The sequence below is a fragment of the Ctenocephalides felis genome, unplaced genomic scaffold (assembly GCF_003426905.1).
Source record: "Ctenocephalides felis isolate EL2017-DRISC unplaced genomic scaffold, ASM342690v1 CF-g0.4_SCAFFOLD_00845, whole genome shotgun sequence".
Taxonomy (NCBI): Eukaryota; Metazoa; Arthropoda; class Insecta; order Siphonaptera; family Pulicidae; genus Ctenocephalides; species Ctenocephalides felis.
Genome location: NW_020536999.1, coordinates 77,162,362 through 77,182,277, shown reverse-complemented (window position 1 = coordinate 77,182,277; position 19,916 = coordinate 77,162,362). Strand labels below are relative to the sequence as shown.

Sequence of the window (19,916 nt, the reverse complement as noted above, 5' to 3'; positions counted from 1 at the left end):
GTTTTAGAATTTGATGATATATCTTGCTTTACTATTATATTAAACAAACACTAATCCATTCACCTAATTTAAAAAATTACTTGTAAAAAGTTTATATAAAAAATCTGTAAAATATTAGTGTATAAAAAACAAATATTTTATATACCTACACTAATTTATATTTTGCCATAAATTTAAAAGCTATTGTACATGGCCAGATTTTTCTAACAAATGTTAAACTCTGTATAATTTAAATGAATAAGTCTTCACATGAATTTATATTATACCTGCACTGGATGCATTTATAATGAAATCGAATAATATGGTTATCTATTTTTAAAATCAGCGCGATAATTAAATTATATTCATTATTCGAACATGGTTATGAACATATTTGCAGTAATTAGGATAATAAATATACAATTTAAAAAATCAATTTAATGCAATAATATTAAATTTAGATCAGTTATAATTTTGCAACATTGATTTCGATATATGATTATTTATTTTTTAAATAATATACACTGAACTTAAAATTGAAATGAACTGAAATCGCACATAAGGTTGCTAAATAATTTAATAGGGTTATCATCCGCATGTTAATTATTATTTTTTATTAATCTTTTAGATTATTTATCGTTTCTCAATTTAAATTTTATGCGTGACCGATTTTGACTTCAATTGTGCAACCTAATTAAGTGAAAAACTAAACATTGAATTTGATCCAAAGAAAAGGGTTACCTATTGTTTTGATTTGATTGAGAAGCGGAGATCAAGTCCGGCACGTGTTCGAAGTTTTCTTGTTCAACGAAAGGGTTGTGATTTAGGGCAATTGCCTAATTAATTGTGTTTATATGCTTGTGTTTTGTGTGTACATATTTCAGGAATGACGGATTTCATTAAATGCATTATTTGTGATAAACGTGCGAATAGCATGTCTGAAATGCATTTGCATCAAACGACATGTCATTCGATTGATCAGTTTTCTTTAATAATATTATCGCGCAGAGAATCCAAGATTGAAAATGGTGAGTTAATTGTGTGATACATTAATCCACCAATAAATAATTAATTAAATGTATAATATTATATGATTGTAACCTAATTTCATTAGTTGTAGAAAATTTGACGAAAAATGACAAAAACAGCAATAATTCTAACAGAAAAAAATCTAAAACTAGTGCTTCTGTTTTGCAACAAGAATTAAAAGATTGTGTCACAGCTATTGATAAAGTATTGCAATCTTCAAATAAAACTGAAGGCAGACGTAAGAAGAATCCAAGACCTCGAAAGAATGATAAAACTGAAACAGCTAAAAAACAATGTACAATAACTACTTAATGGTATTTTATTTATTTAGTTATAACTTTATTTGTGGTATATGAAAATTATGACTGATTTACATGATGCTTAAAATAGGTGCTATTATAGAATATATATATATATATATATATATATATATATATATATATATATATCAAGTAACGGCAACCAAACTAGAGTTAGAGGATCAAATCTTTTTATATTTATATTTGTGCAATTGTAATCAGATGCTCTTATAGCACTAAAGAAATCATCAAATAGATCTTGGTGAATAGTTTATGCACACATACCCAGGAAACCTGACTAAAATATATATATATAGTATATGTAAATTGGTCATTATTATTTATAGGCTTAGTGTGTAAATGATTTAGTATGCAAATTAATTTTAATCAATAATTAAATCTAAAATTCATATGTTAGATGCCAATGAAATAGCAGATGGAGTGCAAAATATTGGACCTGAAAAAGAAGTCGATGAAACCAAGCCAATTCAGCAACCAGAATTATCAACAACAATCAACACTCCTTTGAAACGATCACTAGGCAAAAAGCCTACTAAGCCTGCAAATGTAAAAATAAGTAAAGCCAGTGAAACAACTAAAACACCGACTGATGTCATTCGAAAAAGAACAACTGTATCATCAACTAATAGGAGAGAAAAAGTTAGTCGATGCTCCCAGAACAAGAAATGTGCAATATTGGAATCTGTATTGGTCGCAAAAGGTTCAGTCAGAAAGAGAAACCAAATTAATGTAATAAATCCCACCAAAATGAAACTTATTTTTCCACAAGCCAATAATCAAGAAGTAAAAGCAAAAGAAGATGTTACCTGGAATAAGGCTTACCAGAATTATGTTGATGGATTGCAAGTTGTAAAAGAAATTCCAGTTGTTCAAGCTGATTATACATCAAATAATGCACTCAATTTTCAAAATATCCTTACAAAACAAAATCAGAATCAAACACCATTTACTGATAAAAATGAAGGATACGAGTTTAATAATAACAATCATCAACAATCATCAGAAGGCCGTATTCAAAATCCTTACCATTTGCAAGATAACCTTGGCAATGATTTATTAAATAAGACATTTATTGAATCTAATGATTTAATTAGCGATTTGAGGAACATTGCACCAGAGCACCTAGTAAATAATTTGAATGATGATTCAAATCTCGATAGCATTTCAATGGGCTTAACAAATGATGTAAAAGACTTCATTGTTGAATTTTTTGAGGAAGAGCAAAATGCTGAAACGAGAAATCCTTATTGGGAAGATAATATGAATAAGTACTTTCCATCTGAAACAAAAAGTAGTTCAGAAATTGAACAATTTAATGATAATGCTGACAAATATATGAATGGCAATGATGAGATGCCTTTGAATTTAGTTATAAGAGAAATTGATGTACCGATCAATCAAGAAAGCTTTAATAATATTTTTTATCATACAACTTACACATCTAATTCAGCAAATAAAGCGATATGTAAATCTACTTGGAGTGAGGAATATATGAATAGCCAAAATGCAAATTTTTGGGCATCATACAATGTTAACAAGCGACCATATGAATTTTCGTATGCATACAAATATAAACTTTTTTGTCAAATATGTGGTGATCAATTTCTGAATAATATTGCATTACAAGCACATTACATTTCTTGCAGTGGAATAAATGACAACCAGAGGGTAAAGACATCGGAAGAAAAAATGTTGGAAGAACACTTCCAAAAAACATTCATTGGAGGTGAGCCTGGCATGATGGTTTATAATTCTGAAATTCAAGAAAATAATATGAATTTGACTCATTTTAAATATGAATGCCATGCATGTCAGACAGGATTTAAAAACGGCACTAATTATTGCAAACATATGTTGGATCATAAAAAAATTTTTGCACAAGGAAAATATGTAATATGTACTGAATGTGGTTTGTATATCGAAAATTTTAACATATTGAAAAATCATTTTCATAAATATTCTTAACAATTATCATTATGTTATTTTTGTTTGTTATTAAATGAGAAAAGTTTTTTGAGAAAACTTACAGCTCTGATTGTACATGTTATCTCATTCAGAGGTACTTCCTCTATTATTTAATTTAGTGTTTAAGAAACATTCAGTTTTTATGTATTGAGTTATATCTTCACTGATATTGTGGAACTGATTATTTGTTGTTTTTTGTCAAAGAGTATATTGTATAATGTATATAATTATGTGACTTCATTCTATGAAATTATTATACTGTTTGAAATAGAGATTTAATTTGTTGAATAATGAAAATGAAATATATGTTTTTTACACTATTATTCTGTTATGTTTATGGGTATGCAGAAAGATAAAATTATTAAAGTTGAAATATATATATATATATATATATATATATATATATATATCTACTTTTTATTAGTTTAATTGCACCTCATCCGAACATTGCTGTTCTGATACTAGCAAGAGGAGGTTCAAAAGGAATACCTTTGAAAAATTTGCAAAAAATTAATAATAATTATTATATTAATAAGTATTATTTGTTTTTTGATGTACATTGTTTTTTTTTTTTTTTTGTTTAGATGATAGTGGATTTGGCGGACATGGAGGTGGTGGCGGAGGCGGTAGCGATAACAGGCGTGGTGGTGGGTGTGTATAATTTATTATTTTGTTGTGATAATTTATCACAATTAGAGTCAGAAATTAACATACTTTTGTTTATTTTCTTTTTAGTGGTGGCTTCTCTAATTATTCAGAAACAAGAAATTCAACAAAAAGTAATACTTATTCAAGTTATCAATCTACATCAGGTGCATATTCCTCTGGTTCATCTTCACGAGTTACCAATGATAATAGAGGTAACAATTTGTTAATTAAGTTTTTGAGCATATGAAGTATAATAGTTTGTTCTCAATTATATTATTTGCAGATAATTCCTTTTTCCCAAATAAATCAGATGACAAAACTAGATCACATGGTGGTGAAACTGACTTTAATGTAAATGATGATTTTGATTGTATGATTACAGGTAAAATTATTATTAATTTTGTTGAAATATTATTAATAACTTCTACAAGTATCATACTATTTTTTATATTATTTTCCTGTGTATTACTTTCCTGTTTTTTTTTTTCAATTTTTAATTCTAAAATTTAAAATTTACTAGATTTTTTTTTCAGATATGGATTGGGACGATAACTTTAATGAAAATGGTATTGTTGACAGCAGCATACAACAGAACGATAATAGCAACTCAAATTACAGCAGCACCAAATTTACTCGTAATTATAAAAGTCTAAGGGCACAAACGGAAAATAAAGACTTTTCAACTAATCAGAAACAAACATATGGAGGGAACAGTTCCGGCTGGCATCAAACTAAACATTCTAATAGAAAGCAAAATGATGAAAAAGAGGTTTTATGCAGTGGCTGCCAAGAACCAGCTAGAAAGTAAGAAAAAAAATTTTACAATCATGATATACTCCTGCATATTTTATACTGAGGATTGTTGTTTGATATTTTTTAGACAGACTGTAAAAAAAGAGGGTCCAAACAAAGGCAGAAAATTTTATGTATGTCCCAAACCTATGGAACAACAGTGTAAGTTCTTTGAGTGGGCAGAAGATGAACCTGAGCATGATAGCAATGAATCAAGTAAGCACTAAAATAATTAAAAGTATATATAGTTTAAGACATAGAGATATACAAACATATATGCTATGTAAATTTTATTATAGCTAACAACTGGTCAAGTAAACCTTCAAAGTCAAGAAAGACTTCAACTACAGTTTCAAAGAGAAAAACAACTTCTAAGGCAACTGGTACAAAACCCACTTCAAAAAGAAAATGTGGCCAATGTCGACAGGAAGGACACACAATTAAAAATTGTCCAAATATTAGCCATGTATGATATCTCAATGAAAAATGAGACGGTAATAATTGTTTTAATTTTTTTTAACATGAGTTTTAAGCATTACATTTTAAAATAACACTATATATGTATGAACATATGTATATATATATATATATATATATATATATATATATATATATACATATATATATATATACTAGCATACCCAGCCTTGCGTTGCAACGGCCCTTATTAAAATCCATCTGATTGAAATTTGAATCCGTTTGACAACCAAATTTCAAACCTTTTGTTATAAAAAATTTATATCAATCCAAAAATAAATAAAATCCGGATTATTAAACATTTGAATAAATGAGTACATTACAAAATGTATAATGAATAACCAAGTGATTTTTATAAATTTGTTATATCTTATTTGGTATTACGTTCTATTTACCTTCAGCTAACATTTTAACATGTTCTACGATGCTTTATTTAGGAATGGTTTCACATACTATTGGTCACATACTATTGGGAACTTGCTATAATCCTTTAATATTTTTTTTGAAAATTTTCCATAAATTTATGATTAGACACTCATCGGATTTCAATGCATTTTTTTAAATTTGTTATTACTTACGAAACACTTATAATATAAATTTCCGACTATACATTCATATTCATACTATCCCCGAAACTAACATGGAAAAAGTTCTGAGGAATTCGAGTCCAAATCTATTAAATGTTTGATTTTTGGCACTTCGAAATTTAATATGATATGATATAATATTCAGTTTTCAATCATGATTTCTATTAATTTTGTGATGTTTATCTGAATGAACAACTTAAGCAAATTAAATCTTAATCATAAATCAATTTATTCATAAATTTCCCGGAATATTAACAAACGTCATTTTCGGCATTTATTTAAAATTCGTAACCGCCCAAATTTATTTAAATTTGATAAATTTTATTGCCTAAGTTGCAATAATTTAATGTATTTGTGCCTATTGGAATTCGTTAAAAATATTAATTCTTTTGACCTGTCAAAATTTTGTTTATGATTAAAGTTAAATTTAATATGTCGCTTTTTCATTCTGATCTATTATGTTTTGAGGACGTGTTAGTATCCGAACTAATATGTTGAGCAAACCAAATAAATATAAATTATAAATTTATTCATCTAATACTTTCCATAGATATGGATAATTGACATTTCACTTTTTTTAGTTTACAACTATCAAAATTTATTTAAATCTATAAACATTATATATTTCTATTATTTTGAATATAGCATTTTGCCTAATTTGGATATAACTGTTGTATATATTATATTATATCTGTCCCTTTTTCAATTAGTAAAAATAATATATTTTTAGAATTGTCATTTTTTTTTTCAAAAATCATAAATCGTTTTTTCTCGAAGTTTCCATAAATATTGACATTTGTCATTTTAGTGTTTTGTTTTTTTTTAGTGAATTTCTGTCAAAATTTATGGAAATTTATAAATAATATAAAACTAAATAAATATTTCCTTCTTGGTCGAAATTTAATATAATATGATATAATATATTTTTCAATAATGTTTTGTATCTACAATATTACCTATAACAAAACTTGGAATAATTAATGTATTTGTTTTTTATTGAAGTCGTTAAAAATTCAATTTTTCTGAACTGTCAAAATTTTGTTTATTATTAATGATTAATTTAATATGTCGTTTTTTTATTGTGATCTATAATGTTTTGAGTGGTTTTGAGGAAGTTTTGGTATCCGAACTAACTTCGTAAGCAAATCAAATAAATATAAATTATAAATCTATTTATCTAATAATTTTTATAAATATTGACAAATGTCATTTCACATTTTTTTAATAACTTTTATTTAAATTTATGAACATTGATTTTTAATTAGATTTAAAATTATAAACAGTGATTTTGAATGTAGCTTTTCATCTAATTTGGATATAAATGTTGGATATATCTATATATGTATATGTTTTTGAACTGTCAATTTTTTTTTTCAAAAATCATTAATCTTTTGTTCTCGAATTTTTCATAAATTTTGACATTTGTCATTTTAGTGTTTTGTTTTTTTTTTGGTCATTTTCTGTCAAAATTTTTAGAAATTTATATAAATTATATATTTATATTTCAAATTTACTGTTCAAAATTTCCTATAACCTAAGTTGGATATATATGCACACGATGAGCCAATAAAATTTAAAATCGGTCCAGTAGTTTGGGCGTCCATCGCGAACCAACATCGTGACACGAGATTTATATATATATAGATATATATATATATGTTGAAAATGTTTAAATTTGATGTTGAAATGTATGATAGATTTCTTGGAGGGCGTAACATCAAGTAAAAAAAGTAAAGTAAAGATTTTCTTCAAGACATCTTTATATTTCCATACGTTTCGACGTAAAATTCTACGTCATCTTACACAAAATTCCTATCCCCCACATCTTATAAAATCCGTCACAAACAATAGACTCACTTTTTTAAAAAACAAAATAACTAACCCCAACCTAAGTTTAATTTCCACAAAAGATAATAATTTTGAAGGTACCATTTAATATTGTTTTCAATCATTTTTAACTTCTCAATTCTTAACTTTGGCCTTTATATGTTTTATTTAGGTAGAATTAGAATGTTCTGAAAAATTTTTTTTTTATCATGCTTACAATTGTAAGTATGATAAAAAAAAAATTTTCAGACATACTGTTGATGAACAAATATGATGTTGTATGCGAGTGGACTTACTTGACATATACAATTTATTTATATAATCAGTTAATATTGCCGTTGTTCCGAGACTATTTTCTTAAAGTAAAATAACAATATAAAGAAAATATTAGAAGTACCTTCCTCAGGACCTCGCTAGCATTACCTTCGTGCTGCGTATGGCCCCAGCCAGTTGCTATAGCTTTTTATTAGTAATTTCATTATTTTTTGGCAAACAGATTGGTATTACTTGCTTGTTTAAGTTCACTCTGAATATAAAAATAGAAAATAAAATAGTCATTTTTATTCAGGTTATGATGATAAAACTACCAAATTAATTCAAGGTTTTATTGATTGCTATGTGGTGCTAATTCAAAATGCATTTTAAACTTACATTCTATTCAATTTCAATAATCCTACATCATAATATTTAGAATTGGGCTTATATTCTGGATGCCTCAATCTTTCTGAAACGGTGAAGAGTTGAGAGTATTCGAAATTTTTGGGTGTGCCTGAATCAAAATCTGTAACACCCAACTGCACGAAATTCACAGAACCTCTGAAAAGTAGTTTTCGTTAAACGAGAACGAAAAAATAATATTATGCTCAACTTACAAATTTTTGTCATAAACACAATGAGCTGCCGTTAAGACAAAGTTATCACTGATCAAAGAACCTCCGCATGCCCAAATTATATTGTCTTCTTGGCCATAACCAAGACGCGCCTGTAATGAATCAGTACAACTTAACATTCTTACAAATTATTGATTGTACATATATTTAATATATTGTTCATGGATATAAATATACCATGTGCGGAAATTCGCGGTTCTGAGCTTTTTTCCGCCTACTATAAAAGGTACTACCGTGTGTCCACATCGGTTCACGAGGACCTTTTTTGCAGAATTTGTTAGAGTGGGTAGAGTGATTTTTTCGCAAACTAAATGCGAATATTCTATACATTCTGAAAAGTTAAAAATGTAATGTTCTTACGGTACCAAATAAATAGATTATATGACATTTATATTTTTAGAATTTATTTCTATTTTTGAAATTGTTTGTCTTAACTGTTTTCCGCTTTGTCTTCGCCACTACCAAGAGGTCTAAGATTTTTGCAAGGATTTTCTTTTTTCTCTGAATTTGGTTGTGTTTCTGGTGCATCTTCCGATGTTGGGCAACATACTAAATGGCTTAGTTCACCAGGGCAGAAAGTTGGACTCGAACCAGATACAATCAGACTTTGAATAGCGGGACAAGAAGACAAATTCGAACAATCACCATGTCGATTATCATTAGTTGTGCATGTTTTGCCTTAAGAAATCAGTCTATTTAGTTTTTTTCTATTGCAAGTTTAAATTAATTCGAGAAATAATATTGATTAAAGTCTTTATATATATATATATAAACGAGAGAAAATAGTGGCCATTTCTTTATGATAAAGCCTCAAAGTTTAAAAAAAAAATAGTTGGAGGAAGCAAAGCTATACACCTAATAAAGAAATAATAATAATTCAAACCTAAGAATAGCTATAATAATAAGCATCTACACATTATTCTTTCAAACAAAGTTAACATTGAAACTGATGATATTTATTTAGGGTTCATCTTATATATAAAAATGGAGCTGTCTTTCAAATGTCCGAATAAAACTCGAAAACGGCTGAATGGATTTGGCCAGTCTTAGTCTTGAAAAATTCGTGCCAATCCAGAGATTGTCCAAAAGGTGAGATAATATTTCAAATCCGCGTAGAAACTTTACATTTTTAATTTGCAAATTTTTGGTAAACAGCACTTGATTCAAAATGGCTTCCCACACAATATTATTCAAATGACAGATGTATCGCATACTCATATGTCAAAAGGTTTTGACAATTTAAAACAGATTATGTGTTATTCTTTTAATTTTAAAATTTAATTATTTATATATTTTTAAATGTTAATAAGAATGCTTATTTTGATTTTATATGAGGTTTTTATTTAATTCTCAAGTGTTTGCTCACTGCCTATTTGTATTCTTTTATCAACAGCTTGAAATAATACTATTATTATTGATTGATTAAGGCTGGCTCATGAAAAAATAAATAAATAAATTTGTTTCAAACGCTGTGCTGTGCAAGTACTTATTGGTTTAATGTGAATAATGTGTTACCATAACATTTTCTGAATTATATTATTATTGCATATAGGTTATTCAAATTGAGATCCTAAAATTGGAATTCATCGAAGGGGACACCATAGACAGCGATATGAATAAGAAAATTGGATTATAACACAGATAGTAATTTTAGAAATCATATTCATAAAACTCTCAATTATGTGTACATACAAGTACAAGATCTTCGGAAAAAAAGTTGTTAGAAAATTGCTTATGAAGATCGCACTATGACATATGACATCAACATAAGTACAGTTTAATTAGATATGGAAGTAATCATTACAAATATTTACAGTACAATCTATTTACAATACAAATTTTTCATTACAATTGTGAATAATGTGTTACCAAAACATTTTATGAATTATATTATTATTGCATTTAGGTTATTCAAATTGAGATCCTTAATTTGGAATTCATCGAAGGGGACACCATAGACATTTCTGTCTAATCACTTATTGCAAGTTATAATAGACAGCGATATGAATAAGAAAATTGGATTATAACACAGATAGTAATTTTAGAAATCATATTCATAAAAATCTCAATTACTACCAGAGCATACTACATACAAGTCATGGTGATAACAAAGATGCCACTAATTTGGATACACGGTTGCACAAAAGGAAAATCAAAATAAACACATTGAAATTTATCACAATATGTACTCATGTTGGAAATATACATATGTTCAATCAAATTCATAAAGAAGAAATGTCCATTTTATATAGCTATATAACAATTCGGGGTAAAACGTTAACATGGCTGTACGGATTGGGCTCAGTCTTAGTTGCATAATTTTATATTTATTAGTATTTATAAAATATTTTCTAGATTATATTATTATTCTATTTAGATTATTTAAATTAAGAACCTAAATTTGGAATCGATCAAAGGGGACATTTTGTCGAATAACTTATTCCCAGATATAACAGACCAGTACTCAAATAAGAAGTTTCAGTTGATAATAGAACTTTGGAATACACATCTGTAAAAATGTCAATGCACATAATTACAAGTTCTCTGGAATAAAATATTTTGGAAATTGATTATAATGCTCGCATTCAATTAAATGTATGGACAGTTTGGGTGCTAGAACAAGTATAGCAGAAAAATGAGTACAATCCTGAAGGTATTCCTTTCCATAGATATGTCAAAATCTATGCATTTTAGACACAGTCCGGTATCGTTCATGTTTTATTGAATCACTCTACAAATTGAAAAAGATGAAGAACTTCAACAATCATTGGATAATGCAATGTAAAATATAATTCACTAATGGTTATTTTCCACTAATTTTGAAGAATAAACTGGAAAAATTTTCTATGAATTTATCGAAGAATGGATAGTAATATATGAAGATATAGGGTTAATAAGATTCACCACCAATATCTTAAAAACCAGTAAAGTTTAGCATTGTTCAACAACAATATTTGAAAGTAGAGGGGAAAAGATGTATAACCAGTTATAACCTTGATTCTTATGACTTTGCTATCAGGAGATAAACGGTAATCTTTGAAAATCCATAACAAAAGTATTTCCTTTTGTTGTTAGTTTTTTGGGTTGTGAGCACTGTGATTTAGTTCACGAGACCTTAATATAAATTTTAACTATTTAATTGTTTTATAAAATGTAATATTAATTTTGAGTGAGATTCAACACTTTAAAAACTTACATCTGTGTGGGGCACAAATGACCAACTGAACATTGACCACGGCTAAAGATTAAAAAAGACTTGGATTGTTTTATACCATATTTTTATAGAAAGTGTATAAAACTTCCAGTTTGATTGTATTAACAAAATATGGTCAAACGAATATTGTTATTTTGAATTATATAATTTATTATTATACAAGTAGACTTTGAAGTTTATTGTGTTTATAATACCTCATTGTCTGTACCATTCAAACTACACATCCTTACACTCCTAAAATAAAGTATTCTTTTTTTTATTCTTTAGAAGTTGCTTAGAAATACCTAACTTAGCAAACAACGTTTGCCGGGTCAGCTAGTATGAAATAAAATTATATGCAACTAGTAGAAAAAATATACAAATGTAATTTTATATTCTCTCGAATATAACAAATTCAAAACAAATTAAATGTAACCTTATTATTATAGATTTTTACATAATTTTTTTCTGTGTAATTTGAAATTTATTTTATTTTTTATTATACATTCTTGCACTTATGTAAATTATAAATTTTATTGTTGTTAAGCAAGTAGACACCTATAAATTTTATTTGCTTTTTTAGTTATGAATGCCCAAATTGCAGTGAATGCACAAATATATTCAGCTCAGGTGGAGGTGCAGCTCTCGCTGAATTAGCATCAGCTCCTTTTTTGGGCACCTTGCCTATTGGGCCAAGATTATCTTTTGAAGAAAATAGAGGAAAATCTGTACTTTCATGCTTGCCCGATTCTATATCATGTAAAGCATTTTCAAGTATAGTACAGAAACTTACCAATTAAATCATTTGTATTTTTTTAAAGTTGTAAGTAATTTTTATAATACACTTTTGATTTATTCTTCATCAAAATATTTTGCTATATTCTGTGCTAGTTCTAAATCCCAAGGTGTATCAATTTCTAAACTATATTTTGCTGGAATTTCTACCACAGAGCAACTGAATTTTTATTATTAGAGGAAAAAAGAATGATTATTAAAATTATTATATCATCATCATCAAATTTCATCATCTTTTTTTTTTATTACCTATCATCTTGTAGAAGGTTCTTTTCAATCAATTTGCGTGAGGCTAAATAAAACATTCCGTTCTCTATTAATTCTCCATTCCAATTTTGACGTCTAGGTCTACTCTCTGGATTAAAATTTTCTGAAGTTATTTTATTACCTTCCTCCTTCCATCGCAATTTAAAAGACCTAATACAAATATTCATATTATTTTCATATTGATGGAAAATTCTTACTCATTTTGAAAATTATTTATTTAATTATTATGCATTTTAATTGCAGTGAGAACAGATAGCAATAACCCGTTGCTATTGAAAATAAATTAATATGTTTATAAAAATACATTTATACTTTAACTCTGTACCTAGTAACACTGAAAACACACTGGGTATTGGTACTTGAAAAAGTTAATTGAGATATTGCTTCTAAAATATAATCTGTCTTGAGAAAGGGTGTAGTACATTGCACTAACATTAAATAATCTACATTTAAATGATGCTTTATAAATTCTTGTATTGCAGATATAGAAGTAGATGCATCAGTTGCATATTCTGGATCTCTCCAAAACACTTGTGCACCTGCTGCAATTAAGTATGTTTGGAACACAATATTAATCTAATATAATTTATGCAGTTATAAGAATAATTATTGGCATAGGGATTTAGATAATTATTTTATTTAGCTAATCTTTTAAATCTTTGTTCAATTTCACAATTTAAGAATAATTAATTAGCAAACCTTCATTGGCTTCTTTAGCAATCAATGATGGTCAGTTGAAACCCATATTGCTTGGATTTTTCCCTCTTCAAGCAATGGTGTAATTTTTTGGACGCTTCGTCTAATGAGTGTAACATTATTAATTTTTTGCAAATTTTTCAAAGGTATTCCTTTTGAACCTCCTCTTGCTAGTATCAGAACAGCAATGTTCGGATGAGGTGCAATTAAACTAATAAAAAGTAGATATATATATATATATATATATATATATATATATATATATATATTTCAACTTTAATAATTTTATCTTTCTGCATACCCATAAACATAACAGAATAATAGTGTAAAAAACATATATTTCATTTTCATTATTCAACAAATTAAATCTCTATTTCAAACAGTATAATAATTTCATAGAATGAAGTCACATAATCGCAAGAGGAGGTTCAAAAGGAATACCTTTGAAAAATTTGCAAAAAATTAATAATGTTACACTCATTAGACGAAGCGTCCAAAAAATTACACCATTGCTTGAAGAGGGAAAAATCCAAGCAATATGGGTTTCAACTGACCATCATTGATTGCTAAAGAAGCCAATGAAGGTTTGCTAATTAATTATTCTTAAATTGTGAAATTGAACAAAGATTTAAAAGATTAGCTAAATAAAATAATTATCTAAATCCCTATGCCAATAATTATTCTTATAACTGCATAAATTATATTAGATTAATATTGTGTTCCAAACATACTTAATTGCAGCAGGTACACAAGTGTTTTGGAGAGATCCAGAATATGCAACTGATGCATCTACTTCTATATCTGCAATACAAGAATTTATAAAGCATCATTTAAATGTAGATTATTTAATGTTAGTGCAATGTACTACACCCTTTCTCAAGACAGATTATATTTTAGAAGCAATATCTCAATTAACTTTTTCAAGTACCAATACCCAGTGTGTTTTCAGTGTTACTAGGTACAGAGTTAAAGTATAAATGTATTTTTATAAACATATTAATTTATTTTCAATAGCAACGGGTTATTGCTATCTGTTCTCACTGCAATTAAAATGCATAATAATTAAATAAATAATTTTCAAAATGAGTAAGAATTTTCCATCAATATGAAAATAATATGAATATTTGTATTAGGTCTTTTAAATTGCGATGGAAGGAGGAAGGTAATAAAATAACTTCAGAAAATTTTAATCCAGAGAGTAGACCTAGACGTCAAAATTGGAATGGAGAATTAATAGAGAACGGAATGTTTTATTTAGCCTCACGCAAATTGATTGAAAAGAACCTTCTACAAGATGATAGGTAATAAAAAAAAAAGATGATGAAATTTGATGATGATGATATAATAATTTAATAATCATTCTTTTTTCCTCTAATAATAAAAATTCAGTTGCTCTGTGGTAGAAATTCCAGCAAAATATAGTTTAGAAATTGATACACCTTGGGATTTAGAACTAGCACAGAATATAGCAAAATATTTTGATGAAGAATAAATCAAAAGTGTATTATAAAAATTACTTACAACTTTAAAAAAATACAAATGATTTAATTGGTAAGTTTCTGTACTATACTTGAAAATGCTTTACATGATATAGAATCGGGCAAGCATGAAAGTACAGATTTTCCTCTATTTTCTTCAAAAGATAATCTTGGCCCAATAGGCAAGGTGCCCAAAAAAGGAGCTGATGCTAATTCAGCGAGAGCTGCACCTCCACCTGAGCTGAATATATTTGTGCATTCACTGCAATTTGGGCATTCATAACTAAAAAAGCAAATAAAATTTATAGGTGTCTACTTGCTTAACAACAATAAAATTTATAATTTACATAAGTGCAAGAATGTATAATAAAAAATAAAATAAATTTCAAATTACACAGAAAAAATTATGTAAAAATCTATAATAATAAGGTTACATTTAATTTGTTTTGAATTTGTTATATTCGAGAGAATATAAAATTACATTTGTATATTTTTTCTACTAGTTGCATATAATTTTATTTCATATGAACCCTAAATAAATATCATCAGTTTCAATGTTAACTTTGTTTGAAAGAATAATGTGTAGATGCTTATTATTATAGCTATTCTTAGGTTTGAATTATTATTATTTCTTTATTAGGTGTATAGCTTTGCTTCCTCCAACTATTTTTTTTTTAACTTTGAGGCTTTATCATAAAGAAATGGCCACTATTTTCTCTCGTTTATATATATATATATATAAAGACTTTAATCAATATTATTTCTCGAATTAATTTAAACTTGCAATAGAAAAAACTAAATAGACTGATTTCTTAAGGCAAAACATGCACAACTAATGATAATCGACATGGTGATTGTTCGAATTTGTCTTCTTGTCCCGCTATTCAAAGTCTGATTGTATCTGGTTCGAGTCCAACTTTCTGCCCTGGTGAACTAAGCCATTTAGTATGTTGCCCAACATCGGAAGATGCACCAGAAACACAACCAAATTCAGAGAAAAAAGAAAATCCTTGCAAAAATCTTAGACCTCTTGGTAGTGGCGAAGACAAAGCGGAAAACAGTTAAGACAAACAATTTCAAAAATAGAAATAAATTCTAAAAATATAAATGTCATATAATCTATTTATTTGGTACCGTAAGAACATTACATTTTAACTTTTCAGAATGTATAGAATATTCGCATTTAGTTTGCGAAAAAAATCTCTACCCACTCTAACAAATTCTGCAAAAAAGGTCCTCGTGAACCGATGTGGACACACGGTAGTACCTTTTATAGTAGGCGGAAAAAAGCTCAGAACCGCGAATTTCCGCACATGGTATATTTATATCCATGAACAATATATTAAATATATGTACAATCAATAATTTGTAAGAATATTAAGTTGTACTGATTCATTACAGGCGCGTCTTGGTTATGGCCAAGAAGACAATATAATTTGGGCATGCGGAGGTTCTTTGATCAGTGATAACTTTGTCTTAACGGCAGCTCATTGTGTTTATGACAAAAATTTGTAAGTTGAGCATAATATTATTTTTTCGTTCTCGTTTAACGAAAACTACTTTTCAGAGGTTCTGTGAATTTCGTGCAGTTGGGTGTTACAGATTTTGATTCAGGCACACCCAAAATTTCGAATACTCTCAACTCTTCACCGTTTCAGAAAGATTGAGGCATCCAGAATATAAGCCCAATTCTAAATATTATGATGTAGGATTATTGAAATTGAATAGAATGTAAGTTTAAAATGCATTTTGAATTAGCACCACATAGCAATCAATAAAACCTTGAATTAATTTGGTAGTTTTATCATCATAACCTGAATAAAAATGACTATTTTATTTTCTATTTTTATATTCAGAGTGAACTTAAACAAGCAAGTAATACCAATCTGTTTGCCAAAAAATAATGAAATTACTAATAAAAAGCTATAGCAACTGGCTGGGGCCATACGCAGCACGAAGGTAATGCTAGCGAGGTCCTGAGGAAGGTACTTCTAATATTTTCTTTATATTGTTATTTTACTTTAAGAAAATAGTCTCGGAACAACGGCAATATTAACTGATTATATAAATAAATTGTATATGTCAAGTAAGTCCACTCGCATACAACATCATATTTGTTCATCAACAGTATGTCTGAAAATTTTTTTTTTATCATACTTACAATTGTAAGCATGATAAAAAAAAAATTTTTCAGAACATTCTAATTCTACCTAAATAAAACATATAAAGGCCAAAGTTAAGAATTGAGAAGTTAAAAATGATTGAAAACAATATTAAATGGTACCTTCAAAATTATTATCTTTTGTGGAAATTAAACTTAGGTTGGGGTTAGTTATTTTGTTTTTTAAAAAGTGAGTCTATTGTTTGTGACGGATTTTATAAGATGTGGGGGATAGGAATTTTGTGTAAGATGACGTAGAATTTTACGTCGAAACGTATGGAAATATAAAGATGTCTTGAAGAAAATCTTTACTTTACTTTTTTTACTTGATGTTACGCCCTCCAAGAAATCTATCATACATTTCAACATCAAATTTAAACATTTTCAACATATATATATATATATCTATATATATAAATCTCGTGTCACGATGTTGGTTCGCGATGGACGCCCAAACTACTGGACCGATTTTAAATTTTATTGGCTCATCGTGTGCATATATATCCAACTTAGGTTATAGGAAATTTTGAACAGTAAATTTGAAATATAAATATATAATTTCTATAAATTTCTAAAAATTTTGACAGAAAATGACCAAAAAAAAAAACAAAACACTAAAATGACAAATGTCAAAATTTATGGAAAATTCGAGAACAAAAGATTAATGATTTTTGAAAAAAAAAATTGACAGTTCAAAAACATATACATATATAGATATATCCAACATTTATATCCAAATTAGATGAAAAGCTACATTCAAAATCACTGTTTATAATTTTAAATCTAATTAAAAATCAATGTTCATAAATTTAAATAAAAGTTATTAAAAAATGTGAAATGACATTTGTCAATATTTATAAAAATTATTAGATAAATAGATTTATAATTTATATTTATTTGATTTGCTTACGAAGTTAGTTCGGATACCAAAACTTCCTCAAAACCACTCAAAACATTATAGATCACAATAAAAAAACGACATATTAAATTAATCATTAATAATAAACAAAATTTTGACAGTTCAGAAAAATTGAATTTTTAACGACTTCAATAAAAAACAAATACATTAATTATTCCAAGTTTTGTTATAGGTAATATTGTAGATACAAAACATTATTGAAAAATATATTATATCATATTATATTAAATTTCGACCAAGAAGGAAATATTTATTTAGTTTTATATTATTTATAAATTTCCATAAATTTTGACAGAAATTCACTAAAAAAAAACAACACTAAAATGACAAATGTCAATATTTATGGAAACTTCGAGAAAAAACGATTTATGATTTTTGAAAAAAAAATGACAATTCTAAAAATATATTATTTTTACTAATTGAAAAAGGGACAGATATAATATAATATATACAACAGTTATATCCAAATTAGGCAAAATGCTATATTCAAATAATAGAAATATATAATGTTTATAGATTTAAATAAATTTTGATAGTTGTAAACTAAAAAAAGTGAAATGTCAATTATCCATATCTATGGAAAGTATTAGATGAATAAATTTATAATTTATATTTATTTGGTTTGCTCAACATATTAGTTCGGATACTAACACGTCCTCAAACATAATAGATCAGAATGAAAAAGCGACATATTAAATTTAACTTTAATCATAAACAAAATTTGACAGGTCAAAAGAATTAATATTTTTAACGAATTCCAATAGGCACAAATACATTAATTATTGCAACTTAGGCAATATCACAAATCACATTTAAGATACAGAATAATAAAATTTATCAAATTTAAATAAATTTGGGCGGTTACGAATTTTAAATAAATGCCGAAAATGACGTTTGTTAATATTCCGGGAAATTTATGAATAAATTGATTTATGATTAAGATTTAATTTGCTTAAGTTGTTCATTCAGATAAACATCACAAAATTAATAGAAATCATGATTGAAAACTGAATATTATATCATATCATATTAATTTCGAAGTGCCAAAAATCAAACATTTAATAGATTTGGACTCGAATTCCTCAGAACTTTTTCCATGTTAGTTTCGGGGATAGTATGAATATGAATGTATAGTCGGAAATTTATATTATAAGTGTTTCGTAAGTAATAACAAATTTAAAAAATGCATTGAAATCCGATGAGTGTCTAATCATAAATTTATGGAAAATTTTCAAAAAAAATATTAAAGGATTATAGCAAGTTCCCAATAGTATGTGACCAATAGTATGTGAAACCATTCCTAAATAAAGCATCGTAGAACATGTTAAAATGTTAGCTGAAGGTAAATAGAACGTAATACCAAATAAGATATAACAAATTTATAAAAATCACTTGGTTATTCATTATACATTTTGTAATGTACTCATTTATTCAAATGTTTAATAATCCGGATTTTATTTATTTTTGGATTGATATAAATTTTTTATAACAAAAGGTTTGAAATTTGGTTGTCAAACGGATTCAATTTTCAATCAGATGGATTTTATAAGGGCCGTTGCAACGCAAGGCTGGGTATGCTAGTATATATATATGATATGTATATATATATATATATATAATATATATACATATGTTCATACATATATAGTGTTTATTTTAAAATGTAATGCTTAAAACTCATGTTAAAAAAAAATTAAAACAATTATTACCGTCTCATTTTTCATTGAGATATCATACATGGCTAATATTTGGACATTTTTAAATTGTGTGTCCTTCCTGTCGACATTGGCCACATTTCTTTTTGAAGTGGGTTTTGTACCAGTTGCCTTAGAAGTTTGTTTTTCTCTTTGAAACTGTAGTTGAAGTCTTTCTTGACTTTGAAGGTTTACTTGA

At 27.0% G+C, this 19,916-nt stretch overlaps 2 protein-coding genes across 2 annotated transcripts; one reads left to right on the top strand and one right to left on the bottom strand.

The window, feature by feature from the left end:
- The first annotated feature begins 865 nt into the window (after positions 1 to 865).
- Positions 866 to 5,205, top strand: LOC113389769 (probable serine/threonine-protein kinase clkA). The gene is made up of 10 exons (XM_026626780.1): positions 866 to 1,007; positions 1,181 to 1,303; positions 1,726 to 2,884; positions 2,975 to 3,138; positions 3,878 to 3,944; positions 4,029 to 4,153; positions 4,225 to 4,323; positions 4,475 to 4,745; positions 4,822 to 4,949; positions 5,033 to 5,205. Exons 1-10 carry the CDS (start codon positions 866 to 868, stop codon positions 5,203 to 5,205), a joined length of 2,451 nt encoding a protein of 816 aa, XP_026482565.1.
- Positions 5,206 to 8,077: 2,872 nt separating this feature from the next.
- LOC113389759 (phenoloxidase-activating factor 1-like) lies at positions 8,078 to 8,633 on the bottom strand. The gene is made up of 3 exons (XM_026626770.1): positions 8,497 to 8,633; positions 8,276 to 8,440; positions 8,078 to 8,150 (listed from the first exon to the last, which is right to left on the bottom strand). Exons 1-3 carry the CDS (start codon positions 8,631 to 8,633, stop codon positions 8,078 to 8,080), a joined length of 375 nt encoding a protein of 124 aa, XP_026482555.1.
- Positions 8,634 to 19,916: the final 11,283 nt, after the last annotated feature.